Source organism: Henckelia pumila, chromosome 2 (genome assembly GCF_033568475.1).
Source record: "Henckelia pumila isolate YLH828 chromosome 2, ASM3356847v2, whole genome shotgun sequence".
NCBI lineage: Eukaryota > Viridiplantae > Streptophyta > Magnoliopsida > Lamiales > Gesneriaceae > Henckelia > Henckelia pumila.
Window position 1 is genome coordinate 18598846 of NC_133121.1, and position 17481 is coordinate 18616326.

At 37.5% G+C, this 17481-nt stretch overlaps 1 protein-coding gene across 1 annotated transcript; it reads left to right on the plus strand.

Moving 5' to 3' along the window:
• Positions 1–839: 839 nt before the first annotated feature.
• Positions 840–3126, plus strand: LOC140881921 (arogenate dehydratase 3-like). The gene has a single exon (XM_073287601.1). It carries the CDS (start codon positions 959–961, stop codon positions 2288–2290), a length of 1332 nt encoding a protein of 443 aa, XP_073143702.1. The 5' UTR covers positions 840–958; the 3' UTR covers positions 2291–3126.
• The last annotated feature ends 14355 nt before the right edge of the window (positions 3127–17481 follow it).

Consider the following 17481-nt stretch of genomic DNA (forward strand, 5'->3'; position numbering starts at 1 on the left):
TCTAATAAAAACTTAAATGGATCAAGTATTATGAAACATGTTACCCGACTCATACGCGTCGACACACAAAAGTCGCATACCCATTTAACGTTACACAAAACCGACCCAAAAGGGTAGAGTCCAAGCCGATATCCATTCTACTGGTACTCATTGACATCTTTAATTTGACCATCAAAACTCTTACGAAACCGTGTTGCGGGTCAAACTTATGAGATAAATCTCTAATCTGAATCGTTACATGACAAATTATTTTTCGGATATAAATTGAGTCAATCTCTCTTACATTAGAGGTGTCAAAATGAGTCAAAGGGGGGGGGGGGGGGGGGGGGGGGGGGGGGGGGGGGGGGCGCCCAACCCATCATAACCTACCATTAGGCGGGGTGGGGCGAGCCGACCCAATTTTTAGGCGGGTTGGGAATACACTAACCCAACCCACCTATTTTAGGTGGCGGGCGGGCCAACCCGGCGAACTCACGTGTAAATTGGCGCGTTTTGGCGGACGAACCCACAACTCACTACAACCCACCATTAGGCGGGGTGGTGCGAGCCGGCCCACTTTTTAGATGGATTGAGAAATTGCCAACCCAACTCGCCAAATTTTGTATGGCAGGACGAGCCAACCGGATTGATTAGCCCATTTTGACGCCTTGCATATATAGAAATACAATACGTATAACAAAAAGCTACACAATCCCTTCTTTTTGGTTAGAATTTATTTAACCTTCCCAACAACTTTCTAGTAAAATGGTTTTAACAAGGAGCGGACAAAATGTGTGAAAGGAACGATAGGGGTAGGTGTGAGATACCAAATACCAACTACACCTATAAACTCCACATTTTTCCTACCTTTTCTTTCTCAGCTTCCGCGTGCCTCTCTATTCTTTTCTTTATACTTTTTACAAACATTTTGCTCACCTAATTCATTTCATCTTTCTTTTCTTCCCAATTTGTGGATATCATGCAAGCTTTTACTCCTTATTCTACAGATATCAAGTTTTTGGTCCACACGGCGGTGCCTCGGTGTCACCGCCTCCCTCCGCCCGGACTCACCATTCAATGCGCCTCCCGGTTCGATTCAGCCAGTGTAAATCCCTCCAACCCCAACCCCGGCGCCGTCAACCCACAAACCATCGGTGGATTCAACGTCGGCGCCGCCGGCCATGTGGGTCGGCGCCACGAGTGGCAGAGTTCTTGCTCCATTCTCGCCAGCAAAGTTGTGTCCTTAAATCAGGAAGGGGAGAAGAGCGGCGGCGGTGGGGCCGACGGAAAATCCTCCGTCAACGGCCATCCCACCCTCGAGCTCGTGCCTGCGAGGGATTCCAAGGCACCTGTTTCACTTCCCAAGCCTCTGAGTATCGCCGACTTCTCTCCGTCGCCAATGCACGGATCCCAGCTCCGCGTAGCCTACCAAGGGGTCCCGGGTGCCTACAGCGAAGCCGCCGCCGGAAAAGCTTACCCCAACTGCGAAGCCATCCCCTGCGACCAATTCGAAGTCGCCTTCCAAGCGGTCGAGCTCTGGATCGCCGACAGAGCCGTACTTCCGGTGGAGAACTCCCTCGGAGGCTCCATACACCGTAATTACGACCTCCTCCTCCGTCACCGCCTCCACATAGTCGGAGAAGTCCAGCTCCCCGTCCACCACTGCCTCTTAGCCCTCCCCGGAATCCGCAAAGAGTACCTCACGCGCGTCATCAGCCACCCACAAGCCCTCTCCCAGTGCGAACACACTCTGACCAAAATGGGCCTGAACGTCGCACGAGAAGCAGTCGACGACACCGCCGGAGCAGCAGAATACATCGCAATGAACAACTTAAGGGACACGGCTGCAATCGCCTCCGCACGCGCAGCCGAACTCTACGGTATGCAGATATTAGCGGACGGAATCCAAGACGACTCGAGCAACGTGACAAGATTCGTTATGCTGGCACGAGAACCCATCATTCCACGCACAGATAGGCCATTCAAGACCAGCATCGTGTTCGCACACGACAAAGGAACCAGCGTTCTGTTCAAGGTGCTGTCGGCTTTCGCTTTCAGGAACATAAGCTTGACGAAGATAGAGTCGCGGCCGCATCGGAACCGGCCCATCCGGTTGGTGGACGACGCCAACGTGGGGACGGCGAAGCATTTCGAATACATGTTCTACGTAGATTTCGAGGCGTCGCTGGCGGAGGTGAGGGCTCAGAATGCCTTGGCGGAGGTGCAGGAATTCACCTCTTTCTTGAGAATTTTGGGGAGTTACCCCATGGATATGACACCATGGAATCCCTCTTCCAACTGTGAAGTTTGATTTTTCTTTTTTTCTTTTTTTTTTTTAAAAAAAATTCATAATATTTGTGTTTCATTTTCCTTTTTTTTTTTCATTTGATTTACTTTTATTAATATATATATGTAGATTATTTAGTCAATGTTAATGTGAAAAAATTAAATACATATGGTCTGTTATTTTGTGGTCTATTTAATAACAAAGTTTAAGTTTGTGATGAAATATTTAACAAATCGGGATTTGGAACAAAAAAATAATAATTAAAACATGCTCGATATTATTTATTTGATAAAACTATTATCAGACGGTTTCAAACGTTATTTTTTTTAGAAAGGTCTTTTATATGAGTTATTCATTAAAAAGTATTACATTTTATGTCAAAAATATTATTTATTATTATAAATATGGATAGGAAACCCATAAATTGAAATAACGTGTTCCAATTCATGACCACTTTAATTTTAGTATTTTTCTTGTGTTTTACATGACCCAAGTCACGATCAATCCATCTTTTAAAATTGGGCTGCATACGAGAAGAGAGACGGATGTTTTTTTTTTTGGGTGGAAAAAAATAGCAATTATTGATTTATTTTTTTGAAAAAACATGATCGACAGATTATTTATAGAGTTGATAGGCTAAAAATCCCCGTATTATATGTTTGATTAGATTTTAGTCTCTGTCCGAGTTTTGCACTCTCTGTAAAAAGGGAAAAATTAGCATTTTGATCTTGTATGTTGGCTTCTTTTTTGTTTTGGTCTTGTATGTTGGCTTGTTTTGGAAAAGATTCTGTAACTCGATTTTGTTTTTGGATATAGTCCTATATGTTGGCTTATTTTGGTTTTGGTCCTGTAAGTTGGTTTGTTTTTTGGTTTTCGTCCTGTATGTTATCATGTTTTGAAATTTAGAAGTTGATCTCTAATTATTTTTGTAATAAATATTTTTTATTCTTTCATGTTTTATCTGCTTATTGGTTTGAGATAATTACAACTAACTAATAAAAAAATAATTTTTTACGCTTAAACTTTTTTTAATATTAATAATTTAATAAAATCTAAAATATGTTTATTTAATGTATTAAATGTAACATACTTTTGTTCTTTTAAAAAGTAACAAATAAACATTCATTTATATCGTTCTCAACTATAATTTCGATTTTTTTATTTATTTGGCACTAAGTGTTCGCCCACTTAGCACCTATTAATAATCATATAAATAAGTTCCAACCTAAATTAACAAAATTAGCTAAAAAACTAAAAATATATTTAAAACATACTTTCGTTCTTTTAAAAAGTAACACTATAATATATTTTTTTTTATCGTTCTCAACTATGGTTGACTTTTTTTGTTCCGTTTTTTTCGAAAGCAGAGCTTTTTAGGTATGTTTCACTTTTATCATGCTTAATCGACGCTTAAGTGTGCTTTTTAGAACACTGCAAATAAGAAAAAATTTGCTGCTCCCTCCAGTTCCGGCGACGGAGAAAAAATACAAAAAAAATCAAGTTATTGTACCTTTTAGAACATAATTATTATTTTAAAAAATAATTACAAGGTCAACATCTAATAAACCTAATTTATTTAATTATAAAATCATAAAAAAATATTTATTATAAAAGCTTAAGCGGTGAAGTTGGAAAGTCAACTTCTAAATTTTAAATTTAATTTATTATTTTAAAATAAAAAACATAGGCGCTTATTATAATTTAACCGAGCTTAATTTGGTCAAAACCGTATCTTTTTCATGACCAAAATAAAAAAAACAAGTCAACTAATAGGACCAAATCCAAAAAAAATCCAAATTTTTGTACTTTTTTTCAAAACATAACTTTGTATAGGACCAAAATCAAAAAAATAAGTCAACTTATAGGACCAAAACCAAAACAATCAACATGTAGGACTAAATCCAAAATAAAAACAAATTTACAAGATCTTTTTCAAAACAAGCTAATATACAGGACCAAAACCAAAATGAAGCCAACATACAGAATTAAAATGCTAATTTTCCCCTGTAAAAAGTGTCTCTTTGGGCCCGCAAATTATTTTTGAAATGAAAAATTGAAATTTGAAAACTAACTCTCATATCTGAAAACAAGAAATTATGAATCATGATTTTATACTTAATTTGAGATAATTGATGTCATAAATATATAAATCAATACATAAATTAATTATTTTTTGTACTCAAATTTTTTAAATGAATGTACACAAATTGTTAATTTTCGAGATTATCAAAATACTAATGTATGGACTAATTGATAATGAACAAGTGTTTTAATATAATATTTTGTACATAAATATGTATCATGTATGTACAATAAATTTTTGATATTAATAAATTTGTTCCAATGTTATACTCAAAATTTTAAATTTTTAGTATATTTAAATATCATATATTAGTATGTATATTAAACTTTCTGAACCGATTTTAATCAATGAAAAGAAATTTGAGACCAAAAAGTTCAAACAAAATTTTCTGACATGAGGACTGAATCTCAACTCATATTTTTAGTTAGAAACTGAATCCCGAATTCTCCTTATTTATAAGTCATCTGACGTTAAAATCTTAAATTTGAAACTTTTTTTTTTTGTTTTTGATACCTAATTTTAACAATCTCCTTTACAAATTAAAAACAAACAAACAAAATGATCCATAATATGCATAAATATGATCTATCATTCACAAATTAACAATTTTTTTTAAAAAAAGAATAGGTTTTAGCTGATGGTTTGCAATACAACTCACTATATATATTTTTTAGATGTGGGAATCAACTATTTTTCTATTGACACTGAATAAATCTTAAACTAACGCAATAGCTTACAAACTATTTTAACGCATTTTATACTCTTCTTCATCAACAAGACGGAGAGGGAAAAACGAGTTTTTCCCGATATCAGAGTGTCCTCGTGTCAACCACAACGATCCGATATATTTGAAATCGTGAGATACACGTATTGGAGTATGAACCACCAATCCCAACTGTAAAGACAATGTTCTTGTACTAGGTTCTGTATCTCGTTCTTTCTTTCTATTTAGTGGCAATAATATCAGCTCTTGGATCCAACAACCTCAAAGTCATATAAAAAAAAATAACCAAAAAATGGTTAGGAGTTCTATTTTATTTACCAATACATTTTGAGATGTGCGTAATTTTTTGATTAACATTGTTCGCAAACTATTGTATTAATATGAAGTTTATACTGTGCATATCGAAGAGTAATGGTTACAGATTCCAAACTCATAAAAAAAATCCAAACCAAAATTCCGTTTGATGTGTTAAGAACAAAGAAAAAATAACTTTCCCACAGTATTTATTTAACTTTAAATTCATATCAATATATATATATATATATATATATATATTCTGAAAATGGGTATTATATATTTCGTATACATTCAATATTGTGTATTTATATATATTCACTTATTTTTCCACAAAATAGAAATAATGCCTAAAAAAATATAATTAATGCCAGAAGAAAATAAAGTCTCATCAAACTTGTTTTTTAACTCACAATAGACTTGTGTGCTGGCTCTTTAATTGAATTAGTCAACACCTACTTGTGCAAATATGTAGCTTTGGGAGTTGGGACCTTCAAACGATATTTGTTTTTGTTCCAAAAAGTTGGTGAGATGAGTAGTATTCCAATTTGGTGGTGTCATCTTTTAGTGATTAGTAAATACTATATTTTTATTTTATAAATATATACTTCATTCATTTTTTATAGTGAAGAAGGGTTAGGTCTTTGGAGTCATTATAATGTAAAATAAAAAAAAATTTATTATCTTGTCAAAAATATTAATATAAAATATATAATATTATACTATTGTTTTTCTTTTATTAAAGGCAAATCATATCGATTGGGAATAGGGGTGGTTTTTCGGTATACCTTACTACAAATATTGGTATGAAAAAATTCATACCGATAATAAAATTCCGAAACTTTGGTACGAAAAAAATCCATATTGATATCATATAGATACAAAAAAAAAAATTCGTTATACCGAAAAAATGTATGTATCTCGAAAAAATTTTGATACGATTGGTATTTCGATATGGTATGCCACCCTAATTGGGAAAGTGGAGATTAATTATAAGAAGTCGTCTTTTCTGAAGCAAGGGTTATGGGTAGCTTATATAAATAAAAAAATTCCTTATATATATATATATATATATATATATATATAAATAAAGAGGATCATATGAATTATGAAGTGCGAATTAATTATATTCTCATTAAAATGAAAATAAAAAATTTTCAAAGAAAATTTAATTCCTAGTACGTAGTGCGATTATTTATCGATTTTTCCATCAATTAATCGAGAAAAGGTTCAAAGAGGGTTTGGTGAGCAAAATAGAGGGTGCTGAGTTTTTGGTTTGGTAGGTGAACTCAGCCGGTTGGTGATCATAATTAAAGGAACAATTCCTTTTTGTTTTAAATTTTATTTTTAAAAAAATTTCCAAATATATTATATTAATATTAGTAGTCGAGTGGAGCAAGCAATATTAAATGTTCCAACTATGGATCACACATTATAACACAAAGAAAAATAATTGAATTGATTTGTTAACAATCTGACCTAATTAATTATTAATTGCAGACTACAAATTTAGCAACCACATAAAATTTAAGCCAGCTTTTTTGTCAGGCATAATGTATATTGTCCACTCTTTATAAAAAAAAACATTTGATAGCCGAGTAACCCAATAATGGAATTACTAGTGGGTAATTCTCTATAAATTAATTATTAGGATCGAAAACGTATTTAAAGAGAGGTAAATAAACACTTTAAAATCTTTTGAGCAAAAATAGTTCGTTTTTGAAATGTTTAAAAATTAATTGTGTAAGGAAATAATAGTTGCACATAAACAGTTTGAGGTGTTGTCACAAGGTGTTGACAACACCTACTATAACACCTTGAGTAATTTGCAGCGGAATATAAGTTAAGCGTGTATAAAATAAATAAGCAACCAAATAAATAGATTCAATTGAATTAAGCAAGAGTATAAATACTCTTGCAGCGCCTCAGGGCAAAACTTCACTAGAAAACTTTCACAGAGTGTTACAAACCCTAACACTAGTGACTATTGTAAAAATCAATTTCTCAAGACAAGTGAGAAAATAAATAATAAGGTTTCTCCTAAAAAGCATTCTATATGAAATAGAATAATAAAAAAAACAGAATAAGGAGAAAAACTCTTGAAGCAAAAACATGTGAGTAGTACACTTCTTCGATCAACAATCTCCGAATTGTTCTTCACGGCTTCAAGCACTATTTTCAACCGTCAAGCTTCAGCAGTTCTATGAAGTATTCTTTTTACTTGTTAAAACTCACGGTATCTCAATGATCGATCCCTTCCTTGTAGGCGTATGTCATCAATAAATAGGACAAGAGTCCTTCTTTAGAATGTTTCCTTGTAGGCGCAGGACTCTAGATCTTGATCAAGACAAATCTACACAATAAAGAATTAAATCAATAGATATTAGATAACATAATATTCTGATAACTTTAATTAAATCAAGTTATTCAAGGAATTAAATAACTTCATGTCCAAGAAAGGCAAAAGATAATTAATAAAATCTTTTTCAAAATAGGATGATTTTAAGGAATAAAATATTCCTTTCAAACTGAGCACCGAGAAATTATATCGAGTTCGATTTTCAAATCGAGCGAAAAATACTCCACATATCCCTCTAAAAATCGATTAAATATTTTTTAAATCATTTGAAAAAAATGCAAGTTGAAATGATAAAAACAATTTGGTTGAAACATTTTATCAAATACTTTGTATACAACATTTTTATATTTTTTCAAACACATAAAATGTTTCAACAATGTAATCCAAAATAACAACAACAAGCAAATGCAATAAAGTAAAGACACAAGAATTAGTTTATAAAAGTTCGAGTGTCAAATCCTATTACATCTCTCATTCTTCCGTTTTCGAAAGAATTGACCACTAGAAGAATTTGAATTATACAAAACTGTTGTACAATCCCGATCCAACCGATGTCGCTGTCTCTTGATTAGAAATCCTATCACACTCTCAATGTTCTTGACAACAAGTCAACAACCAATTACATAATCTTTAATGTGTTTGTGCGAAGACTTTCACTCAATTAATCTATGAAACATATATTTCTCTGTGTGAGTGAGCCCTCTTCAACGGGTGTATTCTTCAATACTTGAACATGAAATAGTGTTCTACAAATTGATTTAGTGTGGAGGATTGACTTTGAAAGCTCAGCTCTCTGCTTGTTTATCACACATATATCTTAGATTTGCTATCATTATAGCTTATTTTTCTTTCATAATATGTCCACGCCTTTAATCTCCTTCAAAAGCTCTTGTTTGATATTGAAGGTATTGTATTTATGGCCTCCAAGAATAATATAAACATTATATACAAGAATATGATTTTTTTGGAAAGCTAGCTCTTGTACAATTCTGACATTGAAACTTGGTTGGTCATTTCTAATTTTAGCCTTGTTGGTCCAACCTAACTAATTTTAGTCTTGCTGATTTAGCCTTGATGGTCCAGCCTAGCTGAATTTAGCTTTGGTGGTCCAGCCTAACTGAATTTAGTGTTGCTGATTTTAGCCTTGTTAGTCCAATTTAACTCATCTGAATCTTGCGACCACTATTTCGTCAAGATAACATCCCAATGAGCTCTTCCGACCTGAGATGTGATTTATAACCTTTTGAGTTGGCTGTTCAACGGTTTATAGGACTGATCATTTGGATCACCGAGTAATGAGATATCATTGAAATACTACAGATCTTTAGAAATCCAGTTTAGCTGAATTCGAGTTCACCATCTCAAACTTCCAAAATGTGATGCACCAACTATATAGCAATGATTTGCTTAATGCTCAATCCTTTATTAGTTACTACATCTCACAACGCCTCTATGGATGATTAAATTCTCTTAAGCAACAACTCTAGTTCAGCTAACCTTTAAGTGGAACAAATGACTCTCCTCAACTTAGGATTGATTGACACATTTCTCTAAATAAATCTAATCTAATCCTTGAAAAGAAAACTTTACCACAAAATCCATTGTTTTTCAATTCCAAGACACTGACCGACAATATATAGAATCCAAATGGGTAACTAAATAGATCTCATTCATTCATTACCAATGTCACGCCCCGTGTCCGAGATGTGTCACCGGCGTTGTTTCAAATTTATAAAAATTATAAAACAACAAGCCTATGTAGCATAGTCTAATACAAACCAGTCTTTTATTCATAAATAAGCCGAAAATAACTTGTCTTACATTCCAACAAAAATTAGACAACACTGAATATCAAAAGTACTAACGAAACCTGCGGAAGCGTCCAACACATTAAGATAAAATCAGAAAACTAAAATGATAATTTCCAGAATAACCACGAACTAAACACGGCCTTCTCTTTACCAACCCCAAAACATATCCTTCTCCTTGTCGTCTAAGTCTTCTTCAACATCTGGGAGGAAAAGTAAGGGGGATGAGTGTTTTGGAAAACACTCAGCAAGTGGGGGCCGATCGATCATGTACATATATATATATATTCATAAAATGATTTTAACAGTTTCAGATCATTTCATAGCATAGCATGTAATCGTTCATAACATAATTATCATTCAAAAACACTGCAAATCTTCTCATTACTTGTGGCTAACCGATCAGTCCCCTATATGTGATCCCTCTAAGGGGTGAGGTCATAGAACGGTTATTGTTACCCACCGCATCAGAGCCATAACATACATTGTTCGGAAATTCCCTTTCCAATCATAATGTGAATCTTAACTGTGTCTTAAACAATTTAGTTTCATACATGTAAATCAGAATTCATAGCAAGAGTTTAAACATATTATGACGATCGAAACTTTAAAGCATACGTAATAGTTTTAAAACAAGCCCACTTACAGAATTGTTCTTGAATCAAACTAACAGTCAAAGCTTGGGAAGCAAAACTCAAAAATTCAGCCTACTGAATTTTCGAATTCGAGGCAGCCTTCTAGGATATATTCCTTAAGCATTTTCCTCCTCAAATCCTTGACCCCATCCTTCGAATTAAGGGAGAAAAATGGCAGAATTATTAACCTATATGATAACTAAATTATCAAGGAAGTAGGCAGAGGAAGTAGGCAAACTTACTGACCCAAAGTGACTCACACGAGCAACAAAACCAGCAGCACGATGCCTAGAGAGCTTCGAAAAATTCAGCAGCCTTGAGGGAGGATTTTTGTTGTGAAATTCTGAGTATTTTGAGTGAGTAGATGCAGAATGTGATAATAAGGGTGAAGGCTGATTTCTTGCACTTAATAAGAGGCTAAACTTCAGCCTTGATTTATTTGTTACCAAAGTTTTGATCTGAATTTCATGTATCAGCCATTATCTTGGTATGGTAAGATTGCAGCTTCCAAGTAGGGGAATATTTCCATATTGGTGTAGTCTTGGAAGCCAAGTTTTGGGTTTTCACATCCTTCCCTCCTTATAAGAAGTTTCGTCCTCGAAACTTGAGTTAACTTGATCTTCGAAGAGATAGGGATACTTCTTTTGTATCTTTTCTTTCAACTCCCATGTAGCTTCTCTTTCATTGTGATTTGACCATTGCACTTTGACATAAGGAATGGTCCTTCGCCTAAGGACTTGGTCCATGGTATCCACTATTCGGATAGGAACTTCCTCATACTTCAGTTTCTCAGTCAAGTTCCCATCAATCAAGAGTGGTTTGACTTCAAGGACATGGTTCGGATCTGGAATAAACTTCCTCAGCTGCGAGATATGGAACACATCGTGAATCCTTGACATATTGGGTGACAAAGCTAGTCTATAAGCAAGAGTACCCACCTTCTCCAATATTTCGAATGGCCCAACGTATCGAGGGTTCAGTTTTCCAGCTTTGATGAATCGAACGAATCCTTTCATTGGTGATACTTTCACATAAGCTTTCTCACCAACTTGGAATTCCAGGGGCCTTCTTTTCATGTCAGCCCAACTCTTCTGTCGATCTTGTGCGGCTTTTAGTCTTTCCTTGATAACCACAACTTTCTCTATTGTTGTTTGGACAAGTTCTGGTCCAGTAATGGACTTTTCTTCAACTTCATCCCAATACAGTGGTGATCGACATTTTCTTCCATACAGTGCCTCATATGGCGCCATCCCAATACTGCTGTGATAGCTATTGTTGTAGGCAAACTCAATTAAGGGTAAGTGTTCGCTCCAATTATTGCTGAAGTCTAGAGCACAAGCCCTTAACATATCCTCCAAAGTTTGAATTGTTCTCTTGGTTTGTCCGTCCGTTTGAGGGTGGTAGGCCGTACTGAGGGTGACCTTGGTTCCCATAGCCTCTTGGAAACTTTTCCAAAAACGGGACACAAACCTCGGGTCTCTGCCTGATAAGATGCTTGCTGGAACTCCATGAAGTCTGACTATATTGTCCATGTATAACATAGCCAACTTATCCAAGTTGTAATTCATACGGACTGGTAGGAAGTGAGCAGACTTTGTGAGTCTATCGACAATTACCCAAATTCCGTCATGGCTTTGCCTTGATTTTGGCAGCCCTACTACAAAGTCCATGGAAATGTGCTCCCATTTCCATTCGGGAATTTCCAGGGGTTGAAGTAATCCCCCAGGTCTTTGGTGTTCTACTTTGACCTTTTGGTATACTTGACATCTAGAGACGAATTCGGCCACATCTCTTTTCATTTCGTTCCACCAGAAGTGCTTCTTCAAATCTCTATACATATTTGTACTACCAGGGTGGATCAAAAATTTTGATTTATGTGCTTCAGATATCATTTCTTGATGAATATTATCAATGTCTGGTACACACAATAATTCTTTTATCCACAAGACTCCTTTCTCATCTGACTGAAGATCATTCGACTTCCCTTCCTTGATATTTTCTTTGAGTTTTGTCGATAAGGGATCTCGATCTTGGTTTAATTTGAATGTCTCTCTAAGACATGGTTGGATCGAGACTGATGCCAAGATCATTTTCTCATATCCTTTCGACTTAAAGCATCAGCCACTTTATTTGCCTTACCCAGATGGTAGCTAATGGTCAAGTCGTAATACTTCAACAGTTCTATCCATCTCCTCTGCCTCATGTTTAACTCTTTCTGAGTGAACAAATACTTGAGACTTTGATGGTTAGTGAAAATCTCGCACTTGGAACCGTAGAGGTAGTGTCTCCAAATTTTTAGTGCGAACACTACGGCAGCCAATTCGAGGTCATGAGTTGGGTAGTTCTGCTCATACGGTTTTAATTGTCTTAAAGCATAAGCAAACTCTTCCATCTTGCATGAGCACACACCCTAAACCTCCTTTAGATGCGTCACTATAAATGGCGAAGTATTTGCCTTCTTCCGGTAGTATCAACACTGGGGTAGACACAAGTCTCTTTTTCAGAGTCTCGAAGCTTTTCTCACAATCATCATTCCAATTAAACTTAGAATTCTTTTGTGTGAGTTTGGTGAGAGGTATAGCTATAGAGGAGAATCCCTCCACAAACTTTTGGTAATAACCTGTTAAACCCAAAAAGCTTCGAATCTCGGTCACTGTCTTTGGTCTGGGCCAGTCGGAGATAGCTTCCAATTTCTTGGGATCCACAGACACGCCGGTCTCTGAGATGATATGGCCCAAGAACGTGACACTTTTGAGCCATAATTCACATTTCTTGAATTTTACGTACAACTCTCTTTCTCTAAGTGTCTGCAGGGTGAGACGGAGATATTCCTTGTGGTCTTCCTCACTTGGTGAATACACAAGGATGTTATCGATAAACACCACCACAAATTTATCGAGAAAGGTTTTGAACACTCTATTCATGAGGTCCATAAATGCTGCTGGAGCATTTGTCAATCCGAAGGGCATTACTGTGAACTCATAGTGTCCATACCTTGTTCTGAATGCTGTCTTTGAGACGTCTTCAGCTTTGACCTTCAGCTGGTGGTACCCTGATCGAAGGCCAAGCTTGGAGAAAACTGTGGCTCCTTTGAGTTGATCGAAAAGATCATCGATTCTTGGAATGGGGTATTTGTTCTTGATTGTGATCTTGTTCAGCTCTGTGTAGTCAATACACAATCTCATACTCCCGTCTTTCTTCTTTACAAACAAGACAAGAGCTCCCCACAGAGAATCACTTGGTCTGATCTGTTTCTTATCCAACAACTCTTGGAGTTGATCCTTTAACTCCCTAAGTTCAGCTGGTGCCATTCGATATGGCGCTTTAGAAATTGTACAACATCTGGTACCAAATTAATTTTGAATTCTACTTCCCTATCTGGAACAGTTCCAGGTAATTCCTCAGGAAAGACGTCTGGGAATTCTTGCACTACCGGAATATCTTCCAATTTAAGTTCGGCTCTTTCTTTTACTTCGCTAATCATAGCTAGGTATATTTTCTCACCGTTCTTCATGAATTTCCATGCTTGGGAAGCAGATAAGAGGGATTTGTGTCCCTTTTCCTTGCCTTGAAAGACGACTTCCTTTTTGTTCGGCACTCGAAGCTTCACGTTCTTCTCTCTACAATCGACCAATGCATGGTTCTTGGCTAACCAATCCATACCCAAAATTGCATCGAATTCAACCATATTGAGTTGAATCAAACTGGCTTCGAAAGTATGCTTATTGATACATATATTGCAGTTTCGGTGAACCTTATGAGTCTCAATAGTTTTTATAGTAGGAGTTGCTACTCTATAAGGTTCGACAAGCATTTCAGGTTCAAGCCTTAAATTCTTAGAGAATCTCTTGGATATAAAATAATGTGTGGCAACGCAATCAAACAATACATAAGCAGGAAATTGATTGATCAGAATGGTACCTGCCACGATATCGTTTCCGTCATCAGCTTCCTCTCGAGTGATGGAAAACACCCGAGCATTGGGTTTTTTCTCTTTCGACTTGCCTGGGGTAGCGCCAATGTTTGATCCCATTCCCACCTTCTTAGGCTCGGGGCAATCAGCAATGCGATGTCCCATCTTTCCACAGTTAAAGCAGGCACCGGAGGTTCTACGACATTCACCGGGGTGGCGAAAGTTTCATATGGGGCATAGCTTAATTGCTGTATCAGTTGGAATCGAACTCTTGGATGGCCCACTAGATTGATTTGGCTTCTTGAATTTCTGTCCAATTTGGTTCGTTGAGACCGAGAGGGGTCTCTTATTTTTGTACTCGTCCTCACGCCGTTGGATATCAGTCTCAGCTCTAATGGCTGCTCCCATTAGGTCAAAAAAATTCATGGCTTGATAAAATGCCAAGGCTGACTGGATCCGACTATTAAGTCCCTTCTTGTAACGATGCATTTTCAGAGTGTCATTAGCCATGATGGTCGGTACATGTAGTGACCCGTATCCATAATTAGCGATTAATGAGTATATTAATCATGTAATAATGTTGGATTAAGTAAAACATAATTCAGGAAATTCCTAAAGGGTTACGGAATCCAAAAATGGATCCAGGACACTCAAAATAGCCGGGAAGGTCCCGAAGGTCCGGAGGGTTCGGAAGCTCCGAACCAAGTCAGGAGGTTCCGAACAGGATCGGAGGATCCGAAGTCAGGATCGGAGGCTCCGATCGAGACCGGAAGCTCCGTCGATGAGATCGGACGTTCCGATCGGGACCAGGGCACGTGTCATCGCTGACATCAGCAAAGTGACATCATGACTGACGTAATATTGGGCGATCAGACGCTCCGAAGATGGGATCGGAGGTTTCGATAGTGTTCGGACGTTCCGAACCGGGTTTGGAGGCTTCGAACTTCGTCTATAAATAGGGGGGCGAGATTTCATTTTCAAGTGCACCTTTCCTCTCTTCTCTCTGATTTCTAAGCCTTCTAACTCAGATCTAGGGAGATCTAGGCATCCAATGAGGAATCCGGAAGTGGCATAGCGATCCAGGCGTCGTAGCGGAGCTGTGGCCTAAGTTTGAGACAATTGTCATCAGCGGGTTGACGACGGACGCAGGTATAGCTATGGTCTCCTTAAAATATTTAGGAGTATGCAATAGCTTAGTTAAGGCTTTTAGAGCTTAAATAATGATGCATGGATATTTACATTGTAGAGTTGATGATAGGCTGGGAACCTAGAGTGGGACTGCTAGGACTGCCTGTGTAAGGTACGTAAGTACAGACTGAGATAGCCAGCGGGTTTTGCATTCTTATATGTTGCATTTGTGTGTCATATTATTATGCAGCATGTGCATATGATATTGTGTCTGTCCATCTTGTGAGATGAGCCATGTAGGGCCGCTCAGCCCTGTCTGGACGGGTGATGTCTAGTGCCCAGTGACTGACGGGTCATGGGTGATTAGCATCTGGAGACACAGTCCACGTCCTATAGGAATGAGCAGTGTACACAGAGTTTGCTCCCCAGGTTGTACCACTCATGTCCTAGGCGCCATTACTGAGCAGTTGTATACAGTTATCCCAGATATGGATACCCTATCATTTGCATGCATCATATTTGTATGTTTTATCCAGTGCTTTCGTATTGAGCTTAGAGCTCACGTCCAGTCTTTTCTGTGTATCGGGACACCCCATTCGACGGGGCAGGTGTAGGTGCAGGGTGGAGCACCAGGAGCTTGGATTGGCCAGCGACCAGTGAAGACAGCGAGATTAGCTGTAGGTTTTGCCTTTAGGGTTTATTTATTCGATTGGGTTGTAGAATCGAATTTATTTAACCGGTTGTATTCTGCCGGTCTACTTTTATTTAAGTCTTTTGCAGCGATTTATTTTAATGCATGCTTAATTATGCTCTTAACTCTGATTAGGTAGTGGATCCAGGTTAGGTCGCTACATTTATTGGTATCAGAGTGCATGCATGCAAGAGACTTGAGATATAGTAATAAGACTTTGGGTTATCCTTATAGGATTGATGAGACCTTGGAAGAGGTGATGATGCGGCAATTAGTTTTCCCAAAGACTATCATTATCGGCAGGATTTCTGAAGATTTGTCTTATGGGATACCAGCAAGTGCGGACAGGTGTGATGGATCGTGTCCGAGTTTTCAAGATTTCTACTCAGGTGGATCCTAGTTTTGGATCGAGTACCGGATGCCAGAGGCAGTGGCAGAGGATTGGTGGGGACTTACTTGATGCCTGCATCTGTATAGACATTACCATGATGACACTACTCTGAAGATTCTCCACTAGTAGTTGGAGAGATTTTCAGATAGACCTTTACTAGGGAATGCCTCGAGTGCCTAAGGCACGACAGGCTTCGAGCGTAAGGTCATTAAACTCATGTAGAATATAGTTTTGCCGGTATGCTTGTACCGATGCGTTCGGTAGGCACACGGGAAACTTCATGTTCAAAAGCATGATATGAATACAAGAAGAACGCTGACGGTAGATCGTGAGCAGAAGGGGTCGACTGACATGCACTGACGCAGAGCATAGCTGGTTAGCTATCACGAGCCATTTTTCCAGAGTTCTTCGTAGGAGGACATGTAGAGAGACTTGGTCGAGAGTATGCTTGTATCGATGCGTGTGTCGATTATAAGCTTCATGCTCAAGAAACGAAGACTAGTACGATGATTTAAATACTGTATTGATATAGTTGTAAACAGTATTTCAGTTGTAATGAATCATCATACTTTGGTTGTATCATTTCAAGTTCTATTTTACATTTCATTGTATTTTGAATACTGTATGTATTACATGAGATTGTAATAAAGAGAATTGTACATAACTTGAAATAAGTGATACATGTTTTATTTATCCAGCAATTCGTGGATGATTGCATGATTGTGCGGAAGTTTGGATTGTGTTTAGTTGATTAGCGTTCAACTACTGTAGCTCATGGGATTTGAGTGGTCTGACTGTGACTGTTTGACTTGTGGTTAGTCTAGGCGTTTTCCTAAGATTGACCTAGTTAGTCAGAAGACTAAGATAGTGTCAGCGATGAGTGGACTCATCTAGAGGCATTAGGGATATTGTTCGGTTTAGAACATTTGGGCTTTGTTCTAGGTTGTTTCCTTGAGAACAGTAGGCTGTCTGACCTTTGTTAGGTTGAGGCTTGTGATGATGGGCTTTCATCGGGATACCAGGTCCAGTATATGCCGAGAGTTGTGGACTATGACCAAGACTAGACGTGATGGGGCGCGACCCTATGCCAGCGTTACCTGGGAGCCTTGTGCTTCAGGAGATGGCGGTGGGAAGACTACTCAGTCTAGGGATTTGGTGACAGTCACGACAGGGTATGACCTTGGATTAA